Below are 21,881 nucleotides of genomic sequence, written 5' to 3'. Positions count from 1 at the left end.
GTGTTGTTGTAAAATGTATTAATGCTAATAACTGCTAATTAGGTTACTTCGAAAACTTGCTGGGGTAGCTACCGGGAATTGGAGTTCTGAAAACCCCCGCCCCCCGGGGAGAAAAGGGGTTGTGACGTTACAGCTACTAGCACCCCCCCCACGGGCACAGGTGCTGAATTATAACTTCCTGTTTGGTTTGCAGACAGAATGGAACATACCCGCAAAAAGCAGGACTGCAGAAAAAAACCCTGGGAGTTTCCGGACACAAGGAACTAATTATGTTTCTCTTCGCAGATAACAAAACGAGTGAAATCTTTGTGTAAGAGTTCTTCATGTGATTTTGAGGTGACAGGACGCATTTTTTACGTTCCAATGGTTTCTGTTGAACAATATTTTTTTTTATGCTGTAACTACAGTAAAAAGGACGCTTTTTTGCGTCCAATCTGCGTTAGTGGATATTGTATGATTTAGGGCTGTAATGATCAGTTTATTTTTATGTTTTAATCAAGAAATCTATTTTAGTTTATCAAATAAATAATTTAAAAGACAACCTGTCTTTCTTTCACCCAACACGGATGTCCTGATGTTACATCAGTGTTGCCAACGTAGTGAAATATGGTTAATCGTTTTTGCTCGCTTCGAATATTCACAACGTTTATGCATCTCCGATCATCGCTTAGAAAGAAAATTAAACATCCAAAGTGCTTTGAAGGTCATCAACCTCATCAGTGAAATATGAAATGCCAAATAGTATTTTGTGCTCTCTTGCATGTTCCATGCTTTATTCAGCTAATTCTTTATATTCGAAAAATGTAATATTATCAAAAGTCATGAAATGTGATCCTAAAGTGATATTAAGTACCAAATTCAGTTTATTTCGTTTCGGGAAAAAAAAAAAAAAAAGAGTTGCATTTTTAAGCTATTGTTTTATGATTTATTAATGGTAATATTTTGCTTAAATCATATTGAGATCAATGTTAATAATTCAAAATATTATGGTTTATTTAAAATGTAGTTTTGTATTTCTGAATTGGGAAAAAGAAATTATTGAATTTGGTAAAAATTAGGAATGATTTACTTAGGGAAGGTTTCTAATGCGTATAATATTTTTGTACTATTGTTTAAAATTTTTTTTTTTTTTTTTTTTTTTTTTAATTTTACTGTATGTTAAGAATGAAATTATTGTTTGAAATTTTTGAGCTGTAGGAATTTCCTTAATGTTTTTATGATAAACGTTGAAGGCTCTCACCTTATGAAAAAATACATTTTTTTAAATCTAAGTATTTTTATTTTTTCATAAAATGGAGTGTGTTTTTAATATTCATATGGAATGACAGCAGTTCGAAAAAGGCCAGTTGCCTCTACGGAAGGAACGGAGGCTTTTTCTACAGTAACTGCTAATTTGGCAAATCTTTTGGCCACTGGTGAAGAATATTAAACACCAGTTTGCTCAACTGATAAACCAATATGATGGAAATGCTAGATAAAGTTGTGGAGTCTTCAAGTTTTGTAAAGAATAAGTAAATTTTAAATGTTGTAATAATAGTGAAAAATTTGAAATTGTGTTTTATGAATGATGTTTTACAAAATTTTTATATTTTAAAATGCTTTCCTTGAAAAACATAATTAAATAATATGAAAGTTGGCATCTTAATTTGTAATATAATAAAAATATTTTCATCAACAAAAATTTGAAATAATTTTTTTTGAACATTTAGTTTGTGAAAAAATTTGAACTTTTACCATGTGGAACTCTCAAGAACTTTACAAAATTTCATTGGACATTCTTATCTCAGAACACTAAAATGTGCAATTGTTTTAAAAGAGTACAGTGTCTAAAATTATTATTGAATTCAAAATTTTATGACATTCAGTGAAATGTCAAAATTGATTCAAAATATCGGTCAAAATTTTATGACAATTTTTTGTTTAAAAGTTAATATGTTTTTATTTTCAAAATTAATATCTTTCACATTTTGCTGCTCTAATGCTTGTTCTTCCACCCTGCTCACCCAACTTTTCTTTTGAAGGGGGAAGTATATGTAAGATATAACAAAATATGATAGCTGTTTCAAAATATAATTGATGATCTCAAAATTAACATTCTAGATTTGGTTATCTGCCCCTAAATTCATCTCTTCTCACAGGTTCCAGACTTTTCTATCTTATGTAACGTTTTAATGCAGATGCCTCTCGTCCAATCAAATTACATCTAAACCAAAACTGTGAACTAAAACTTCAGCCTTCTTGCTATGAAAGTACTATAACCTTTCCCTTCCCCCCCCCTGCCATAGCTTTCCTGCGGACAAGACGCTTTTACACCATGCTGCTGCTTACTTGCTTAAGATGATGTCGTACTTCAAAATGCAACTTACTGTATTCAAATATTATTAAGAAGTATCTTATCTGAAAAAGGATGATTTGATATGCATGGAAAAAATAAAGATTGTGATTTTTCACGATATGTTGTGCTAAATTGCGTCATCATGCTTTCCACACTGCTACCTTCAAACCACAGTTTCATTACATATATATATATATTATTTTTATGCGATTTTTTTACAATATTTTTAATGATCATGTTGATTGTATTTTGATTGATATTGCATATGATCTTCTCCCTCCTTCCCCCCTTTTTTTGTAAACGTTCATGAAATGCCTTAGCTTAATCACTTTTTCTATTTTACTGAAAGTATTTTGGATTTTTTTTTAATCTTTTCTTGCTGTATTTTTATTATTTAAGTAAATATTGTTTTAGGACAAATTTGTAAATAATTTTGAATAGCAGTGACAATGTTAGTAGTCTATTTTCTAGTCATCATAAAGAATTTTGAATGTCTCTTCTTAATACAGTCTCGATTCTTTAGACTTAATAAACTGCATGTGTCTTTTAACAATTATATAACCATTTTTTATGACTTTATCCAAAAGTTAATGAAATGTGCTTAAATTTATTCTTTAATATATACTTTTGGACACATCAGTTTTGTAAATTCCATAGTCTTAGAGAAAAATTCATTCTCTGAATTAATTTATAGATTTTATTTACTTCAAGGTAAAAGATCAAGAATTTGAAAAAGTTGAACGAAGATTTAATGCTTTGCAAAAGTCTGTGAGGATCTTCCAGAAAGATATGTGTGATTACACAAAAAAGGTTGAGGTAAGGTAAAGTGGAGGTGAATATTATTAATTACATGCTTAATTTTAAATATTAATGAAGTATTCATTTTAAAACTTTTATAGTATTAAAAATCAATGAAACATACATTTGGGGGGGGGAAACTATTTTAGTCAGAATTTTTAAAGAAGCAAATTTTGTTATAAAAATTGATTTTTCAAATAAATTGATAAATAAACCTAGAAGTTTAATTAATTTTGAAATATTTATTGCCAAATAAAGAAGTACTGTTCCATAAAAATAGTTATATTTAATAATTTTATTTTTATAGGAGCTTGTGACAACAGGCTTCAATATAGCTGAAGAAATTGCTGAGTTATATCAGGAGAGGAAAGGGCAGAAAGAAGTAGATCAATTTCGGTCTGCTCATCGCATAATTTTAACACAGTTTTGGGAAGCTTTTGTAAGTGATTTAGCTCAATCTGAATTCGTTTGTTGTAGCTTATGATAAAAATATAAGTCTATGTACAACCAACCTATGAAGGAAACAATTAATAACAAGCAAAGTAATACAGGGCTACTATGAAAATTCATTCACTTTCAAAATGCTATGAGTAATGTATGAATAATTGTTTTTTTTAAAAAAAGTGGTGGCATTGGATGCATTATTGATATAAAGATATTCAAACAAACATTTCTCTCAAGTCACCAGTGAGTTCACAGATTCAGTCCAAGGTTGCCAACAAGTCTGTGAATTTTCTATCGCGGTAAGAATAATCAGAAAGTGCCCTTCTTCATTTATATGTCTCTTGAATATGAATGTTATTGTTCTTGAATTTAGTTTTATGTATGCTTACCTGTGTCACTAGTTCCTAAAAACTTGTTATAATTTATTAAGTATTCTTTAAGTTTTTGCAAAAGTCAAACCTAGACTACCAATGGCTTTTATAGAATGCAGGAGAGTTCTAGAAAATGATTATATAATGTTATATTTTTGGGGCAAATTTTTTTTCTAAAACTCATTAAGACATTTAATTGAAACTTTCAAGCATTAATAAATTGCACAGTATCCAAGACATTAAGAGTTTTCAAATGGTCATTCTAGGAATTGTGTCTAAAGTATTGAAAATTTTTCTGAGGAATTTCTGCAAATGATAAGTATTAACAGTACTTATTGCATAGTCAAATGGTTAATTTTCTAAACTTGTATTAGACTAGTCATGAACTATATTAAATGCAGGTTAATTAAAGTTGTCTTAGATGTAAAAGTGTTAATTCATTTTTGTATGGCAAAACATTCTGAGAATAATTCAGTTTAAAAAAAAAAAAAAAAAAGAGTGCCCGTAGCCTTATATTTCTTTCTACTACTACAGATTTGTGAATCAAAAAATTTAAATAATTTCATACTTTTTAAAATTATACATAAAAATCCTTTCATACCTTCTGAATTGATGAAATATTTAGGTATACTAAAATAATTTAAAATTTGGGCAAAAAAAGGAATCTTAATTTAATGGGCTCAGTGAGTAATAGATTTATTCAAAATTTACAAGCTAAGTCTTCTCCCAGTTTGTACATTAATGTGTTTCTCTTCCAGTTTGATGCTGTAATGACATTGTGTGCTTATAATGTACTGATTTAATTTTTTCTCTGAATTTAATTATTTTCTTTTTTCAGAAACAAACTATTGAACGCAACATTAATGGGCCGATCAAGCAATTACTCCAAGCATTTCGAGCTCCAGCAAATCTAATACAAAAGAGATACGACAAACTTTTAGATTTTGAATCATCCACTAGCAAATTAGAAAAAAACAAAGATATTACAAAGATAAAAGTTGTAAGTAATTCTTTACATTAATTTTTTTTTCTTTTTTAAGTTTGGTATCTGGTATGATAGGAGCCAAAAAAATATTTCTTTTGTAAACATTGTGCATTTTGTTACATGTGTTTAGGTTTGAATGGATTCATTGTGCACAGAACCGATGATAGCTTGATGAAATTTATTTTCCTGAAAGAAACATTTCATATTTCTGGAATTTTCCACAAAAATATCCATAAAGCTCTTCTCAGTATGCTAGAGCATAGTCAGTAATTACTATTTCAAACTGTATGAATGTTAAACACAATGCAATGCAAAGCATCTCTGAAGAGTGAAGCTCACACATATCTGAACACTCCAAAGTCAACTCTGAACCCAAAACTTAGAACTGATGCTGTGTCCTATCTTATATTGTCTCTCCCTATCTTATATTGTCTCTCCCGGCCGCAGAGAAAGTTTTGGTACCTTTGATTTCTGGAATTGCTGGAAGTTGCAGTTACATACGGGGCCAGATACAATTACATTACATATAGAGATCGAACTAATTGCAGTGATACAGAGATCAGACCAAAATGTCACTAGTCGCCAAAACCATTACCAGCTTATTGGCGAGATAGCCATTTACTTCAGTGTTAATGGACTTTCTTCTGTAACCTTATTTTTCCAGCAAAGTTTTCCTCACTTGAGTGCCTTTCATGTTACATTATACAAGAGATACTACAACTTTATATATAATTTCACTAAAATTATTGACACATGTTGAAAATTCATAACAGTATGTTAAAAAGAAAATACTCATAAGATGTCTGTGAGTAAAGTTTTCAAAGATAACAGCTTATTCTTCAATTTATGACATCCAAATTTGATTAGAATTTATTTATGAAAAATATATTGTTATTTTTTGCTTGATGTGCATCATTTTCTGAACAAAATAACTGAGTATGGAAACAGGTTACATAATAGAACTTAAGCATCAGTTTGTTACTGTTTTGAAACTACAAGAATGAAATGCAGGCTTCACAGACAGTGCAAATACATGTATGTGTAACACTGGGAGCTCATAAGTTATTTAAATGGAGGTTCATAAAATACATTTTGAAAATTAAATATGCAGCTACAATATAGCTTACAAGTTAAAATACACTTGTGTCTTCACAAGTTAAATCAAACAATGGAACTAAAAGAAAACAAGTTCTCATAGGAAAAAAAAAGTTGTAACGTTTTATTTCCTACAATGGAATGCAATAAAACCATAATATTGCTTACAATATATCTTCAAATGTTTGTAGGTTTGTACTTTATCTAATAATACTAAATAGTTCCAAAACCCTAACAGATATAAAACGAATTATTGCTATGTCTGAAACAGAGTCATGAAAAGGTTAAAATAATCTTTATTTAAACAGAATTTAGAACACAAATGCACTCTTTTGTACTGTATTAAAAACCACAACTCATGGTGTTGCAACTAAACAGAAACAGTCAAATTTAAATCAAGCGTTGAGCAGTAGTCAAGGATTACACAATTAAATACTGCTAGAAACTGGCTCAATACTCTACTATCGGTAATGAAAGAACACAAGTCGAATAACAACTGTCAGAGTTAGCAGGAAACTAACATTTAGTGTGCCAGAAACACACTCTGGCATAAAAATCCAAAAATGTCAGCTTAACTGGCTACTCATTTGCATTTTGGTGAGGAATAGGAAAAGGAAAAGTTATAGTAAAGGCTGAAATTATAAATAACTGATTAATTAAATTCTTTACATGTTGATTATAAAATAGTCAAGTACAATTTTTGTAAATTAAGTCCACTCATCTGTATCTATCCTCTTTTTTTTTTTTTTTTTTAGGCAATAACATTTTCATTGAATTTAGGTATACAATTTGTCAAGCTTTTTTCATTTGAAAGTATGGCTAGAGTCCTCGATCATAGTGCTTCTTAAAAAATATTTAAACTCGTTTTAGAGACTCACATCTCTCAGCTTCAGCAGTGGTCTTTGAAATAGTAACAATAATTAGCAACAGTTTATAGGTCTCCAAATATGTAGTCAGTAAGTTGTTTTCTGTAATAACTTGTGGAAGACTAATGGCACCAGTCTTATTTCTAAAATCTGATCTTATGTAAATTACTTTTAGTTCAGTTTTCAGATGATTCTTCTGTTATAGAATAAACATGAGCTTGTTTGGTCAAGAATCTGGGTTGGAAACTTTTTCTTGTACTTCTAAAATTTTGGAGCTTCAAGGAGAAATAATAGAGTAGTGAGAAATACAACAAAATTTCTCTTTTACTCGTTTCATTATAAGATCACATGTATCTTCAAGCTGCTATAGTTCTGTTATATGAATATTTTCTCTTTTCCTTTCTCTAGAAATTTCATATGATTCCAGTACCTCTTCTGACAGTGTCCATTCTCAATGACTACTTGAAACTGTTTACTTGCTTTCTAATGAGTGCTGCATAAGTTAGTGCTTTCTGAAGCTGGTTGTATAACACACACCAACATTTGGCATAATATTGTAAAATACTGTAAGCCAAAACACAAATTCCAAGTCCTCTAATATACAGGAAATAGCCCCTGCTTGACTTATTGCTACAGCTTGTATAAATGCCGCCTCTATTTTTTCTATGCATTCAGTTGACTCTTCCCTATATTCATAAATCCTGTTGATGGTTCGACTCTTAAAATTGCATCTAGAAGCTGAACCATGAGGTATCCTTTTTCTAACAGTTTTATCTAGAATAGCAACTCTGTGTGAGGAGGTATTGAAAAACCTAATCACTGAGGTTGGAGGAAAAATACTCAAATATGCTGATTCAGATTGATTACTTATCCAGCAATCAAATTGAGCTGATGTGCATAGCAATGGATAAACTGTGTATTCATGTAGGTAAGTTGGATAAATGCTTAAACACCATTGTGATGACCATTCATCACGCTTACCATGCACCGTCATAGCTCTGCAAAATTAATTTCTCGGGTTGGTCTACTACTCTTTCAAAACTGCTTGGATATATTCAGCTATAGATTTTGCGTCATGCCCAGGTGATTCATGAGTCACCAAAATCTCTCAACCTGTTGTCCGTTACTTACCGAAAAACAGCAACCATTTGGAAAGTAGACCAGTAGTTTCATCTGCTATTGCTGAAACAAAACTTGCTTTTGATAACTCGTATGTGGTTCAGACAAATAATGAGCATGCAGTCTAATAAATCATTCTGAACTTCTTTTGACACTCCTTTAAAAGCAGTAGGACTAGTGAGATGGTCTTTAATATATGAATCAAGCTCTGTGGAGAAGTTAATAAGAACTCTGGAAACTTCTCAATTTTATGAATACCAGCGCTTATTGATGTTATTATAGTCCAAGCTCAAATGCACTGCAAAGCAGAACAATATCAATAATTTTTGTTAGAATATAATGAGTTTTGGCAAAGCTCTTATTGAGCCTTTTAGCATTTGAACGAAATGCACTGTCAAATCTTTGGCAAATATTCCCTCTCCTAGCAAATTAAATTTAAGATAAAGTTTAAATGTGATTGTGAGTATTCATGCTTTTTTGTTTTCCAAGTTAGATGTGATAAATCAGCAACACTACAACTCACCCAACTTGAATCAAAATTCTGTTTTGCCATGGAAAACAAAACAGCCTGTTTGATTCATATCCATAAACCCTTTACCATTTCCCATGTAAATTCGGTTTGAATTCCCTTTTAAAATCTCTAGTCTTAGATTTCCTCACCTGGATAAGGTTTAGCAAGGGTATTGGTATGAGTAATTTCACTTCAGTCTTTTCTTCCAAAAACATTATTGAAAAATGTAATTAGTTTAGTTCTGAAACACTGATTTACTAAGTGCTATTTCAATCTAATATTGAAAAAGGATAACAATAAAAAAATAAGAAGAAACTGGAAAACAAATTAACTAACTGAATATAAGCAAACCAAGGGGAATTTGTCCAAGATATCTGTGAACAAAGCTAGCTTCCACACATTGAAAATGTGCAAATTGAATGGTATCAGTGGGGCCTTTTCCATCCACTCCTTTGTTCTCATAAACTAGTTTTCAGGGGAATTTCTTTGTTCACACATGCTATCAAAGAAAAACCAATGTTCTGTCTTATAGTAACGTATTGTGTTAGCATATTAAAGAGAGTTGATGGGGCAGGAGAAATACGTCTCGGAAATTGACAAAAATCTGAAAGTGTATTTAATATTATTGTGTTTAATTTGTTAATGAATTTAATGTGCACAAATAAAGGAGCCACCGCTGATGCATAATAACTGCTGTACTTGCTGTTTATTATTACTACTCAATAAAATAAAATACTTAATGAACATGAAATGAGAATTGGTATTTTAATTTAGTAGTTTTCTGTTAAAGTTATACAACATGATTTTTTTTTGTTTTGCCATATTTCATAAGAGTTGCAGTTCTTGTTTGACTTCTTTATTGTTATGGATTCCATCCCTTAAAATTTGCCAACAGATGGAGAAAGGATTATTTTGTTTCTTCACAGTGAAAAATTGTGTTTGAATAGCCATATGATGAAAGTAAAATGTGACGTAAAGCTGATGCAACTTTTGATTATGAGGAGAAGAAAAAAGTATCTGAACTCAAATGTGGTTTGTTGGATCAAATATTCCTTTTGTTATTGCCGTATGATTCATTTGCTGAGTTTTATGAACTAAAACTTCTTCAAATGAATTGCAACATATTAATTGTTCAAAATAATTATATGAAAGAAATATGTATCAGTTCCTCGTTATCTTGTACTAATATTAAAACTGATAGATGCTACAAAATTGTGAAAAATTGATGAAAACTTATTCACAAAAAGTTGGGAAAATGTTGACTGTGTTCTTACCCCACAGTGGGTTTTATGGGATTTTGTTGTGAATTTAGAGAATGTTTCTTGTTGCTGTTCCTTATCATTTCATTTAACCCTTTCATTACGGCGCACCTTTGTTTAAAACGTTCGCTCAGGACAGAAGGGAGATGAAGGCAGCTGTCCCACAGGACTGGGGTTTCGTTTCGCTAAGTGTAATTTCAGAAAAAAATTTGCAAACAAAATTTTTCCCAGTTCTAGCATTGTAGTTTTTGGTATCATTTTTAGATTATTGTTTAAGCTCTTGCATATGTTAAAATTAGCTTTTAATAAACTTTTTTTCTTTATTTTACATGAAAATATATTTATAAAATTGCTTATCTTGTAAAATAATTTTCGGAAGCACTATTCAAATTATTCCAAAGTTTTAAGTGACAAAATTCATTACTAAAGCTTAAAATTAATAAAACAACACAATGGAGACTATTTACAGTTTAAAGTAACAAAATTTAAAATGGAAGACTGTGGTAAATCTTTAAGGACAGAAAAACGCAAAATCCTACATTTCATGTTCTATAAGCATAATATGTCTGTTGCCTTTTTTTTTTTTTTTTTCCCTTTGTTTTAGCACGGTTTGTGAACACACTATGCACCTTCTTTGGGTGGTTTTTTTCACCCTTTTCGTTCATACAGATTGTAGGAAAATGCCTACCAGGTAATTGGATAAATGCTGGTACGGATCTGACAGCAAACTGCTTTTCTTCTTAATAATTTCTTTAGTTCTGCTGCCCAGTCAGTATAGTGGTCAGGGAAGCTGACTGAGGGCCTGGGTTCGAATCCCGGAGAATCCGGAGGTTGTAACTGTCCATCCCTTCATAGGAAGGCGATGGTGGCCCATCTATTAGGTGCCTCCATAAAGAGACCACCACATCCGGCCTTGTATAGATTAATGGACTGGGTTACATTTGTAATTGTTCACAATCTGCCATTGGGGAAAAAAAAATTTCCGTAGTTCTCGAAAATTTCTTTAATCTGTTTCATCTTAAATTGGAGAAACGGTATTTTAATGCCATGTTTTTGTCAAAAAGAATGTTGGAGTTCAATATTATTATATTCATCAGCCCAAAAAACAATTTTTTGTACCTCTTAACTGATTTTCAAAAACATTAATAGTGTGTCATAACTGCATTTCCTATGTCTACACCCCTCATGTTTTTGTTATAATCAATAATACATTTAGGTTTTAAAATGTCTTCTCCAGTAATTCTATCTTTTCTGCCAGATTTAGCCATTTCTGGTCCATGGTATGCTCATTAGCATAAAAATGTCTTTCTTTTTTTCTTTGAAGGCAATGATGTTCATGTTGTTTTGCTGCATTACTTTTGATTTGCTCTTTTTTTAGTTTTCTTCCTGGAAAGTCTTTAGGCTTCTTTTTCATGTTTTTAATACTGTTCTACAAACATTAATTTTTAATGGAATGCAAATATTCCACAAGTGACAGGGAACTAAAGAAGCAATCCACATATAAATTATACCCTTCTCAAATAAGTCTCTCATGAATGTTTTCACTACTCTTTCTCCATAAGACCCATCACTGCTAATATTTCTGTGTCTTTCTCACAGTAAATAAAAAAATTCCATACATAACCAGTAACTGATTCACATAACTTATATATTTTTATCCCATAATGCGATTTTTGGGTTGGAACATACTGTCGAAAGCCAAGACGTCCTCTCTAAGCAAAAAAGGGTTCCTCAATGCAAATATTTTCCTCAGGTATGTAATTTCTTTTAAATTCATTATTTTTTAGATTTTCTAGGATTAGTCCTAGTTATCCCAACATTTTAGTGCTCTTGTCTGAGGTGAAATGCAAACATTTTAAAATATTAAGGAACATATCTATCTCTTGGCATAACTCTGGTGAAAAACAGAGTAATGAATATTTCATTTATACTGAAATACATGTTCAAATTAGACTTCTTAATAATGCCCATCAACATTATCATTGAAAAAAATACTTTTATATTCTCAGTGTTTACATCTGAAAATCTGGCTGACTTAGAAAAGAAAATCTGGCTGACTTAGTTCACGCAGCACTTTTTTTAGCATTTTGAGGAAAACTGTTTCTTCAGCAATCAAATTTAGTACATCAGTATTAAAAAAAAAATATTTAAAAAATCAATTTCTTTTTTAATATTTACTATATAATTTATCCGTGTTGTTTCAGTAAATGTATGGGGATGCAGTTCCTCTAGCCCAAGAGTCCAAGATGAAGTATTTTGAGTCGCACTTTCACGAGAAGTTAAAGGTACGTGCTCACTGAGCTCTGTGTCTGACAAAATGTCCGTATTAGAATCACTAGAAGTATCATTTTCTATCTCTTCAGAAAATGAGTCATCACTCCCATCTGTGTCAATAAATGACTCATTTACCATACGAGTATATTCTTCCTCTGATAATTAGCGCCTTCGAACCATAATGGACTGAGTTGAGGCTTTCCAAAATAAAAAGGGAAGGATCCAAAATATATCTGAAGGCAATGCAAAATGTAACAGAGCCCCACATAGTAACCCTAAAAAATTGTACTTAGTGGAGAAGAAAAAGGAATTGGATATAAATCGGATTCTCTAATTTATATTAGCATGTGGCGATTTAAAGAGCCCAGCTCTGTTTACATTACACTTTCCCCCATCCTTGCGACAGCTGATGAGTGAAATATCAAAGTGAGGCAGAATATGTACGAACCGAACGTCAGAAACCTAAAACTGTGTTTATTTCAAAAGTAACGGACGTAAGGTATCATCAAGTGGTATTCAAAAAAAATGTTTCAGCTTAAAATGCATATGCACATCACTTACCCTCTGAATTAAATCCTTAGCCATGCGTGGATGGGATGCCAGACTGTGAGAGACATTCTTAGGGAATATGTATGGGACGCCCGTCCGGAAAAGGTATCTAGTATTAACTCAATTGTGGAGGAGAATGAAATAAGCCAATATGGTGCCAAAAATACATTTCATGGCTTTAATAGAAAAGTATCTTTGAATCATGACTGAATTTCTTCTGGATTAGAGGAATTCAAAAAATTATTTTTGTTATAAGCATTTGATATTATGCTTAATGTTTCATGATATTCGTTAAAGTAGTGAACTAGTGTGATTTCCACAACGCAAACTTTAATATCAAAATTATTTACAATTACAGTTACATAGTTCATATCAAGAACTAAAAGGCATGCTTTCTTCATAGCTGCCCGGATAACCCATACTTGTGTGAGCAATATTGCCACAAAAGCTTTAAAAAATAAATACTGTGCTAGTGGCAAGAGAACTTCATGTCTAAAATGATTAATAAATAATATGATTAATAAATAGCAAAAATAAATGCTACAGATTACATTTGCCCTAATGTACATTATCTATTTTTCATTCTTTTCTTAGCTACAACTAACTCAACTTATGGATAAAAATAATTATGAGGCCTTAAATTCGCAACTTCTTGATGATCTCCCAAAACTGTGTGATTTGTCTGTTGAGATTCTGTATGACTGTATTCGCTGCTTTTTAAAAGCTAAGAAGAATTTCATTGGAAGAATAGCCATGCATATGTTCAGTCTTATGGATGTAAGTATAAAAGGTTTTTTTTCAAAGGATCATTACTTAAATTTAGGCTGTCAAGTTGGCTCTAATTAAAGAGATGAAATTCATACCTTACATGTATTCAATTAAAAAATGTATTTTGTTAAAATGTTTATAAAGTACCCCCTTCTCTCCATGTTCATGTAAAACTGAACAGGCATTAAGTATTTGAAATGCATTCCAATATTTCTAAATTTGAGGTTTAAAAACAGAGCTTTCAGTTTACATTTTCTATTAATTTGTCTTTACCATGTTATCATATCCTTCATTATTTCTGCCTGTTTAGCTTCCTTTGTTGCTGGGTAGTCAGGGCACTAGTACACTGGAAACTTTTCAAGTAAAGCATACTCTTGTGATGGATGATTTGTGTCGGTTATCTATTTTACATAAGCAGATGCAATCTTGTATCAAAACTGATACTTTGAAAAGAAACTCCTCACCTAGGGTAAGCAGGCTGAGTTTTGGGTCTCCAGCTCCAGCTGTAAAATCACAGGTATATTTTGTAATGCTTGATATTTTTGTGAGATTTATTTGTACATGTTTTCATGCACTTAAAATGGAACGTTTTATTTTAAAACTAGAATGTAATTTGGGCATTTGAATGGGATTGGAGATAGAACTTTTGTTTAAAATATTCCTTAGTCAAAATATTAAGTAGTTTTTACTATAATAATAAAGTTTTTACTGTACATAATAAAGCATATTGACTAATAAATACACCCTTTAAATCTTCTCGGTTACATAATTATCAAACTCATTAATTTATTTGCAGTTATAACGAATTAGTATAATCTTCAGTGTTTGTGTAAAAGCCCTATTTATAGTAAAAAACACTTTGATGATGTGTTTTATTTTCACATGAAAATTCTGCCTTGATTAGAATGGGCCAGATGAACAGAAAGAATTTAGAAGCAATCCTTGGCAAGTTTTGCCATTGCACAACACGTAAACCCTTTGACATTTCGTTCACATACAAGGTAGATTCTCATTGTGTTACCATTTATCACATGAAATCTCGCAATTTCATAATTTGTCACAATGCTTATTTTCCAAATTTAATCAACATGTTATTGATTAATAAATGGAATGATTTAAAACCATATTGATTAATAAATGGAATGATTTAAAACCATGTTGATTAATAAATAGAATGATTTAAAACCGTATTGATTAATAAATAGAATGTTTTAAAACCATATTGATTAATAAATAGAATGATTTAAAACCATATTGATTAATAAATAGAATGATTTAAAATCAATAAATACAGTAATTAAACAAAATGTTTGATATTTTTGAAGATCTCATATTAAAAACGTGCCAAATTTTATATTATTCTGTGATTATATATAATGTTATCTATTTAATATTAGTTTTATTATTATATTTTAATGAAGTATGAATTTATTTAATGTATATTTTATATATATATATATATATATTTCCCTTTCAATTTATCAACCATTGCCTTAAAAGAGCAGGCGTTAAATACTCACTCTAAATCATTTAACTGATAGGGATATGATAATTTATTCCTAAACCTGAGAAGGTGGTATAAGTTGGATGACTGTCAGTTGAAAGATTTGTATATAGTGTAATTACTCAATTGTATATATTGTAAAAAGCTAATTGTCTTTAGACATATACTGTTACTAAAAAAATGGGCTTATTTCTTGCCTTTAGACTGTCTATTAGCTCTTGGACAGCAAAAATGTCTTTTTCCTTTCTTAAATTCTTAATCACTGTGACACGACAATTAGCCAGAAATTAATTAATTTCCATTCACTAGTATTTTCAAAAAATCTTAACAGACGGTCTCTCTCAGATAAGAACTCCACAAAATACATCCCTCAAAAATTCCAAGTCCCACCCACTACCATAAATTACTTCACCCAAGTCTTACCGACTGATATTATTCAAATCCCCTACTGCCGCTAAGAATTTTCGGACACCCTACACTTCTGAGTCAGACACGAAGAGAACGCTTTGCCAACTCCCCCACTAGAAAGAATGTAAGTTACTTAATACCTTTCTGGCCTTTATATCTTCATGTACATTCACTGATCTTATTTATATTACTATTATTTTTATATTATTTTTATATTTTCTTTGATTTGTTTTTACAAAGTTTACATTATTTATCTTTTTTATAATCTTCTATGTTTATTTCAACTTTACTTTGAATTCGATTTCATAATGACAATTTCCAATGTTTAATTTCTACAAATAATATAGTACTCAAATGCGTAACGATGAAAGTGTCGGGGACGGTTACTCGAGTTTTACAGGATATCTCTACAGTAATTGATTTTTACTCCAAATTGAATTGACTAAAATGCTTCATGAGAATAAGTTCTTTGAGTATCAGCATTAGTTCATAATTCCTACTATTCGCGGAAATATTTGGCCTGACTAGAATTGCCGGTTTGGCTTTAACTTATAACTCGAGTAAAGACGAAACACTTTCGTATTTATGTATTTTTATCAATTATTGTTCATTGAACGGGAGTTGGTTTGTTCCTCTTGAAAAGTCAACTAATTTCCGATCAATGACAATGATTACATGTTTTAATTTTTCCTTTTACAATTGAAATATTATTCTTCGTGATGATTAAACTCCAGTCCCCGTTAAAACATTATTAACATTTTGCTTTCAAATTACTTCAAAACATCTTTCAAAATATAACTTACCAGTATGGATGCACACTTTTAAAATAATTCTACTTTAATTAAACTTAGGAGATAATATAATTAATTAATCAATACTATTTAGGAAATAAATTATTATTAACTAACTTTGCAGCAATTGCGCAAGTAATAATAACTAGTATTCGCACTAAATGGATTTAAGATCATACAACATTTGATATATATATATATGTATGTATATATATATATATATTAAATAAATTTGTACTTTCCAGGATAAGAAGAAAGAGGCTCAGTGAAAATATGTAAATGTATTTTTGTTGGTATTTAGTGGGAAATACTGTATTCACATTCTGAAGTTTAATTGGATTTTAACTTTTATGTTTAGAGTGCTAGTCAAAAAGAACAAGTAAAATCAGCATATCCTCAGTCTGATCTGTACTCAGCATGCCAGGATTTTGATGCAGTTGATATAATGGACATCAGTTTGAAAAAGGGGGATATAGTGGGAGTCATTAAGCAACAAGATCCTATGGGAACGAGGCTGAGATGGTTTGTTGATAATGGAGGTAAGAAAACTAATAATCATGACTGAAATCATAGCAGTTTTTTAAAATTTAAATGATCATTATTATTTTTTTAATTGAATGAATAAAAGAACATTTTTAAACTTTTGGCTGCAGCAGTTGCTCCCAAAATTGACTTTTCTGTTTGATACAACTGTGCTTCTGTAAGCATATTAATGAGCATTCTGTCATAAGAATTCGAATTTTTTATGGATAGTTTAATTTCTGTTTTCATTTTTTACTCAAATATTATGAAATCAATTCATCAAGAAAGGATTTTCTGTCATTATTCTGACTTGTCATGTAACATATGATTACCAGAATATGATGAAATATTTCAGCATTCTTTTAGTATACATTTTAGAATTATCAAATTTATCCAAATCTGTGCATGTTTCTTCTAAAAACCTTTTGATGAACAATTTGAAGAAAAAGTGTGGACGCATTCAATAAAATTCCTAGTTCTCTGAGAAAATGTAGGCAGGACAGGACAGTTTAGCTATGTATACAGATTTGGATTTCTTCCTGCTTTTAACCGTATGATGTACAGTGTTAAAATTAGGGACACAACACTTTGAAAATTATTTTTTTTTTAGCAGGAAATATTTTTGAAAGATCTTGACAAGCCAAGCAGGTGTCCTCTTCATAGACAGGGCTCAATCACAATTTTCATACACACCTTAGTTTCATTGAATTTTGGAATCTGGCAACAGAATGAAAATTGTAAGACTAGTATCTTTATATTTAAAGTAATTGTACATTGAATAGCAAAATAAAATGTGTATATAAATGTAACATTTTGGCACCAAAACTTGATAGAAACAGGAATATGAACATTTACACTCCTGGTTATCTCAAATTAGAGGCAAGTGTGGTTTTATTTTGCTTTAGTTGTTTAGAATTTTGTTTCCGTACTTGTGCATTTGAAATGTTGTTCCAGTGTGAGAATACGGATGATATTTTACTTCTTAAATAAAAATGAAAGCTCGTTAGTTCCCTTTATTATAAAGTTAACAGACGCTAATAATGATAGTTCCAAACATGTGAATAATGATGATTTAGAATATTTTTGTGATTGACTTTTGGGTTTGCTGAATGAAATGAAATTATGTAATTTATTCTCCAATGCTAAGTATGAATCTAATATTTTACAATGTGAAGAATGTACAGACAGCGTGAAACTCGGCAATTTTAAAGCATGTAAAGTTATTCAGAATGTCATACCTGTATCTGCTAATAACATTCCAATTTCTAATTTGCTCCTATGCCCATTTCTCATTCCTATACTGTGAAGTTATCAACATTTAAACTTGAACCATTCCATGGGGGATATAGAACAGTTTCAAAGTTTGGGGAGTAATTTTAATTTTCTGTTGACGATAGCCCAGATCTTTAAGCCATTGATATAGAAGTATTTCTGTGCTGTTATTTAGGTGGTGAACCAAAAAGATCACTTGATCGAAAAGTATTATTACAGATGCCTCTGAAACTACACACACACACATACACACAAAGAAAAAAATATATTAACAAATATAGTGATAAAAATAAAATAATTGAGGCTCACCTCAATATTTTGGAAAGCACATCCATCACCTGCAACCTTGAATGAAATTTTGAGTGCAAGTGAAGACTCCAGGCCTTAACTGGTGTGAGAGAAAATACCAAAACATACGGTCATGTCTTAGCACCCAAACTTTTGCGTGGGTTTCCCTATGATAAAGAAGATGGAATATTCACACCAAAAGAAGGAAACTTTCAGAAGGGGATATTCAATAAAAAGATAAGAAGTGAGAAGCTGGTTGATCATGCATTGAATTCTTCTGCAGTAATTCTAAGTATTAACTCTAAAACTCAAATTTGTTCAAAGAAAACCTCATCATTTTCCCATTCTGTGATATTAACGGATATTGGCCTCAAAACTGTGAAAGTATAGCTGATTTTGGCACAAGTATTCAAAAACTATAGAGTGCTTGTAGGTGTTTCTTGTCTATGAATTAAGACATAATCTTAAAAATTTTTGCCACAAAGAGAAAGATTTCTGCATTAGATGCAAAAAGGAGCTTCACGTTTCAATCTGTAAAAGTTTAAATGATGTTTTAATTCCTCCCATTACTTCTACTAATAAACTAGGTGTATTTGTTCCTAACATTTCTCATTTACAAACTGCTCAAATCTTCATCACTGACAAAGCTGGCATTACTAAATTAACTCTATGCATTTTAGATGGTGGAACCAGTCGATTTTTATCCATTCACATCAAGTAGACATATTAAAATTACAAGTTATTAATTCAGGTGCACGATTTTAGTTTGAACTATCTGGCATTTGGCACCATAAAAGCATTTGAAAGCAGTAATGCTTATGCATATCATCCCAATACACCATTAGATTTTGCACTTCTCGTAAAGAGGAGCTGAAACTTGCTGATCCCTATGATACATTACAGAACATAACTACTGAAGTGTTGACTGGTGCAGATTTTTGTTGGAATGTGTTCAATTCTGAGCCACCTGCCAAATTAACAAAAACTCATGCCATGGTACCTTTGATTTTTGATTGGATTATTTGTGGATATCATTCCAAAACTACCATTACTCCCTTATCCATAATTCATAATGTTAACCACTTAACTGTTTTATCCGAATGCCATTTGGGTGCCCCGAAAAGGGACTTTTTTTATTTGTCCATACACCGCTCGGGTAGTGTATTTTCCTACACTAATCCACTGATTTCCCCGGCTTTTCCACATTTGTTACTTTGCAGTGTTTCTAATAGCTGTCTGTAGTAGTCCAGGAGAGATTCGATTGTAAAATCAGTGCAAGGATAGGTTTTACCCCTTTTCATTAGGCAAAGGAATTCAGTGAGTTTGTTTGCACATGTTCAGTTTATTAGGCTTTGCAAATAATATTACTTCCAAATTTTTTCATGAAATAAAAGAATGGTGGGTGGCAACGAATGGCTCATAACAAAATACAGTAGATTCCTGATTATCCGCGCCTGCTGCACAAAGTTTTTTTTTTCAGCGTAAAGCAAAGAAAATAAAAATGTTCACAAAACTGAGCGAAACATTAAATTTGCTAACATTGTGCTTATTTATAGCAAAAATATCCCAGGCCTTCTCAGAACCTTCCACTCTGATGAGTAAGTGATTTCGTACTCACCCTTGCAGTGCCCGCTCCACCGCCTTCTCTCGTCTTAATCTTACTGACACGTCCACTTCCTCCCATTCGCCATTGTTAGTTTAAGCCTGATAGTGTTTGCGAACTGGTCGGAGTTAATTTCTTATCTTTTATTGTGTTCAGTGCTGGTACTTTTTGGTTTTGTGTTTTTTGTTACCGATTTAAAATGTCAAGAAAATGAAAGAAGGTTGTGTTGACGATTGCGCAAAAACTAGAATTAATTTCCAAAGTAGCAAACTGAACTACGAGGCAGCAGATAGAATTGGATTACGGAATCACGGAAACAACAGTGCGTGACATTCTAAAGCAAAAAGACAAACTGGTGAACTTTACATCAATGTCGGACAGTGCTTCCGCAATGAAAACGCGAAAAAGCTAGACATGGCATTGACAGAGTGGTTAGCTCAAGTTCGAAAAGAGGGTACTCCTGTAAATGGTCCTATTATTTCGGCCAAGGCAAAAACCTTTATTGAGTTGTTAGGCCTGAAAGAAACTTTTGATGCATCTTCTGGTTCGTTGACTCGTTTTAAGCAGTGACATGGAATTCGAGAAATTGGACTTAGTGGATGGAGAGAAACTTAGTGGTGACCAACAAGGAGCTGACGATATCCACCATGAATTTGAAGAATTTGTTTTAAGAGAAGAGCTATCTTTTGAACAAATTTACAATGCCAACGAATCGGGACTTTTGTGGAAATGTCTTCCCACTCGCACTTTAGCATTTGAAAATGAAAGTAAAGCAGTAGCTCATAAAAGCAGCAAGGAAAGGATCACTATCATGTCTTGCAGTAACGCAAGTGATGGACATAAAACTAGACTTGTTGTCATTGGAAAGTAAAAAAAAAAACAAGATCTTTCAAAGGCACAAGGAGAAAATTTGCCCATTGATTACTTTAACCAAAAAAAAAGGATGGATGAACCGAAACATTTTTCAAGAATGGTTTGAAAAAATCTTTGTTCTTCAAGTGCGTAAACATCTTAAATCGAAAACCCAGCCTGAAAAAGCTGTGCTATTGATCGACAACGCACCTTGTCACCCAGCAACAAGTGTGCTAAAGTCTTCTGATGGACAAATTTTTGCAAAGTTTCTCCCCCCAAACGTTACTGCGCTAATCCAACCCATGGACAAAGGAGTCATTGCAACAATGAAGAGAACATACTGAACCAAGCTGCTAATGACCAAAATTGAAGAAGGTTAAGATCTGAAAGAGTTTTGGAAACACTACACACAATCTTGGACAGCATCTACGATATTGCATCTGCATGGGACTCAGTGAAACCGTCAACCCTCATAAAATCATGGAGAAAACTCATGCCTAATGTTAAAGCCAACAACAACCTAACTCCTTTGAGTTGTGAAGAAGAGAATGAAGATGTAGACACGCCCACGGCAACTCTTGCCGATATGGTGAAAACAGTTCCAGGTGGTGAGAACGTCAATGCTGAAAACATTAACGAGTGGTTGGAGTGTGACGTCAATGAACCTGGCTTCGAACGCTTGACAAATAACGAAATTGTGAAGAGAGCAAGGGGAGAGACTGAGAATGAAGGACAGCGAAGTGAAGGCGAAGAAGAGCCCACTGTGCAGATGCGGAAGACTCACGAAGCGGCTTTGCTACAAGACAACAGACTGCTGAGCTATTTGAAAGAACAAGACGACGCAGAGTTGGCCGAGAAACTTATGCTACAAAAAATGCAATCTCGGATCAAGAGAAAATGCTTCCAAAGCAAGAAGCAAACACAAATGACTGATTGCTTTAAAAAGGTGTAGTTTTACAGTTATGCTTTTCTAATTACATAATACATTATAGTATTAAAACAGTACATATGTATTAATTTTTCTGTGTATCCTTGACGGCTCTCATAAGTACAAAGCACTTTTCTGTTTTCATTAACAAAATGCATTTTAGGTTAGTTTTGAGTGATATACTAAAATATTAAGTGTTAAAACATTTCCTGCTGTTTATTTTACGTTTTATTGTAAAACGATTTTTCAAAGTTGGAATGACTGTTTTCTCTTTTGCTATACCTGTTTTTAGCTTTTTTCGGATTATCCGCAATTCTTGCTATCTGCGGCGGCCATGCC

General features: G+C 31.8%; 1 protein-coding gene across 3 annotated transcripts in view; it reads left to right on the top strand.

The window, feature by feature from the left end:
- The window catches only part of LOC118180927 (dynamin-binding protein-like), a 223,125-nt gene that overhangs the window by 180,220 nt on the left and 21,024 nt on the right, over window positions 1-21,881 (top strand). For all 3 annotated transcript variants that reach the window (XM_085820798.1, XM_085820800.1, XM_085820799.1), the window contains 6 exons: window positions 3,047-3,151; window positions 3,441-3,572; window positions 4,787-4,948; window positions 13,201-13,383; window positions 13,685-13,891; window positions 16,436-16,616. In XM_085820798.1, the coding sequence (XP_085676924.1) occupies window positions 3,047-3,151; window positions 3,441-3,572; window positions 4,787-4,948; window positions 13,201-13,383; window positions 13,685-13,891; window positions 16,436-16,616 (970 nt within the window). The remainder of the gene's footprint in view (window positions 1-3,046; window positions 3,152-3,440; window positions 3,573-4,786; window positions 4,949-13,200; window positions 13,384-13,684; window positions 13,892-16,435; window positions 16,617-21,881) is intronic.

Source organism: Stegodyphus dumicola, chromosome 7 (genome assembly GCF_044657685.1).
Source record: "Stegodyphus dumicola isolate Sdum_Otavi_A_Nest chromosome 7, ASM4465768v1".
Classification (NCBI taxonomy): Eukaryota; Metazoa; Arthropoda; class Arachnida; order Araneae; family Eresidae; genus Stegodyphus; species Stegodyphus dumicola.
The sequence above is the reverse complement of the archived record's forward strand: the minus strand, read 5'-3'. Positions and strand labels throughout refer to the sequence as shown.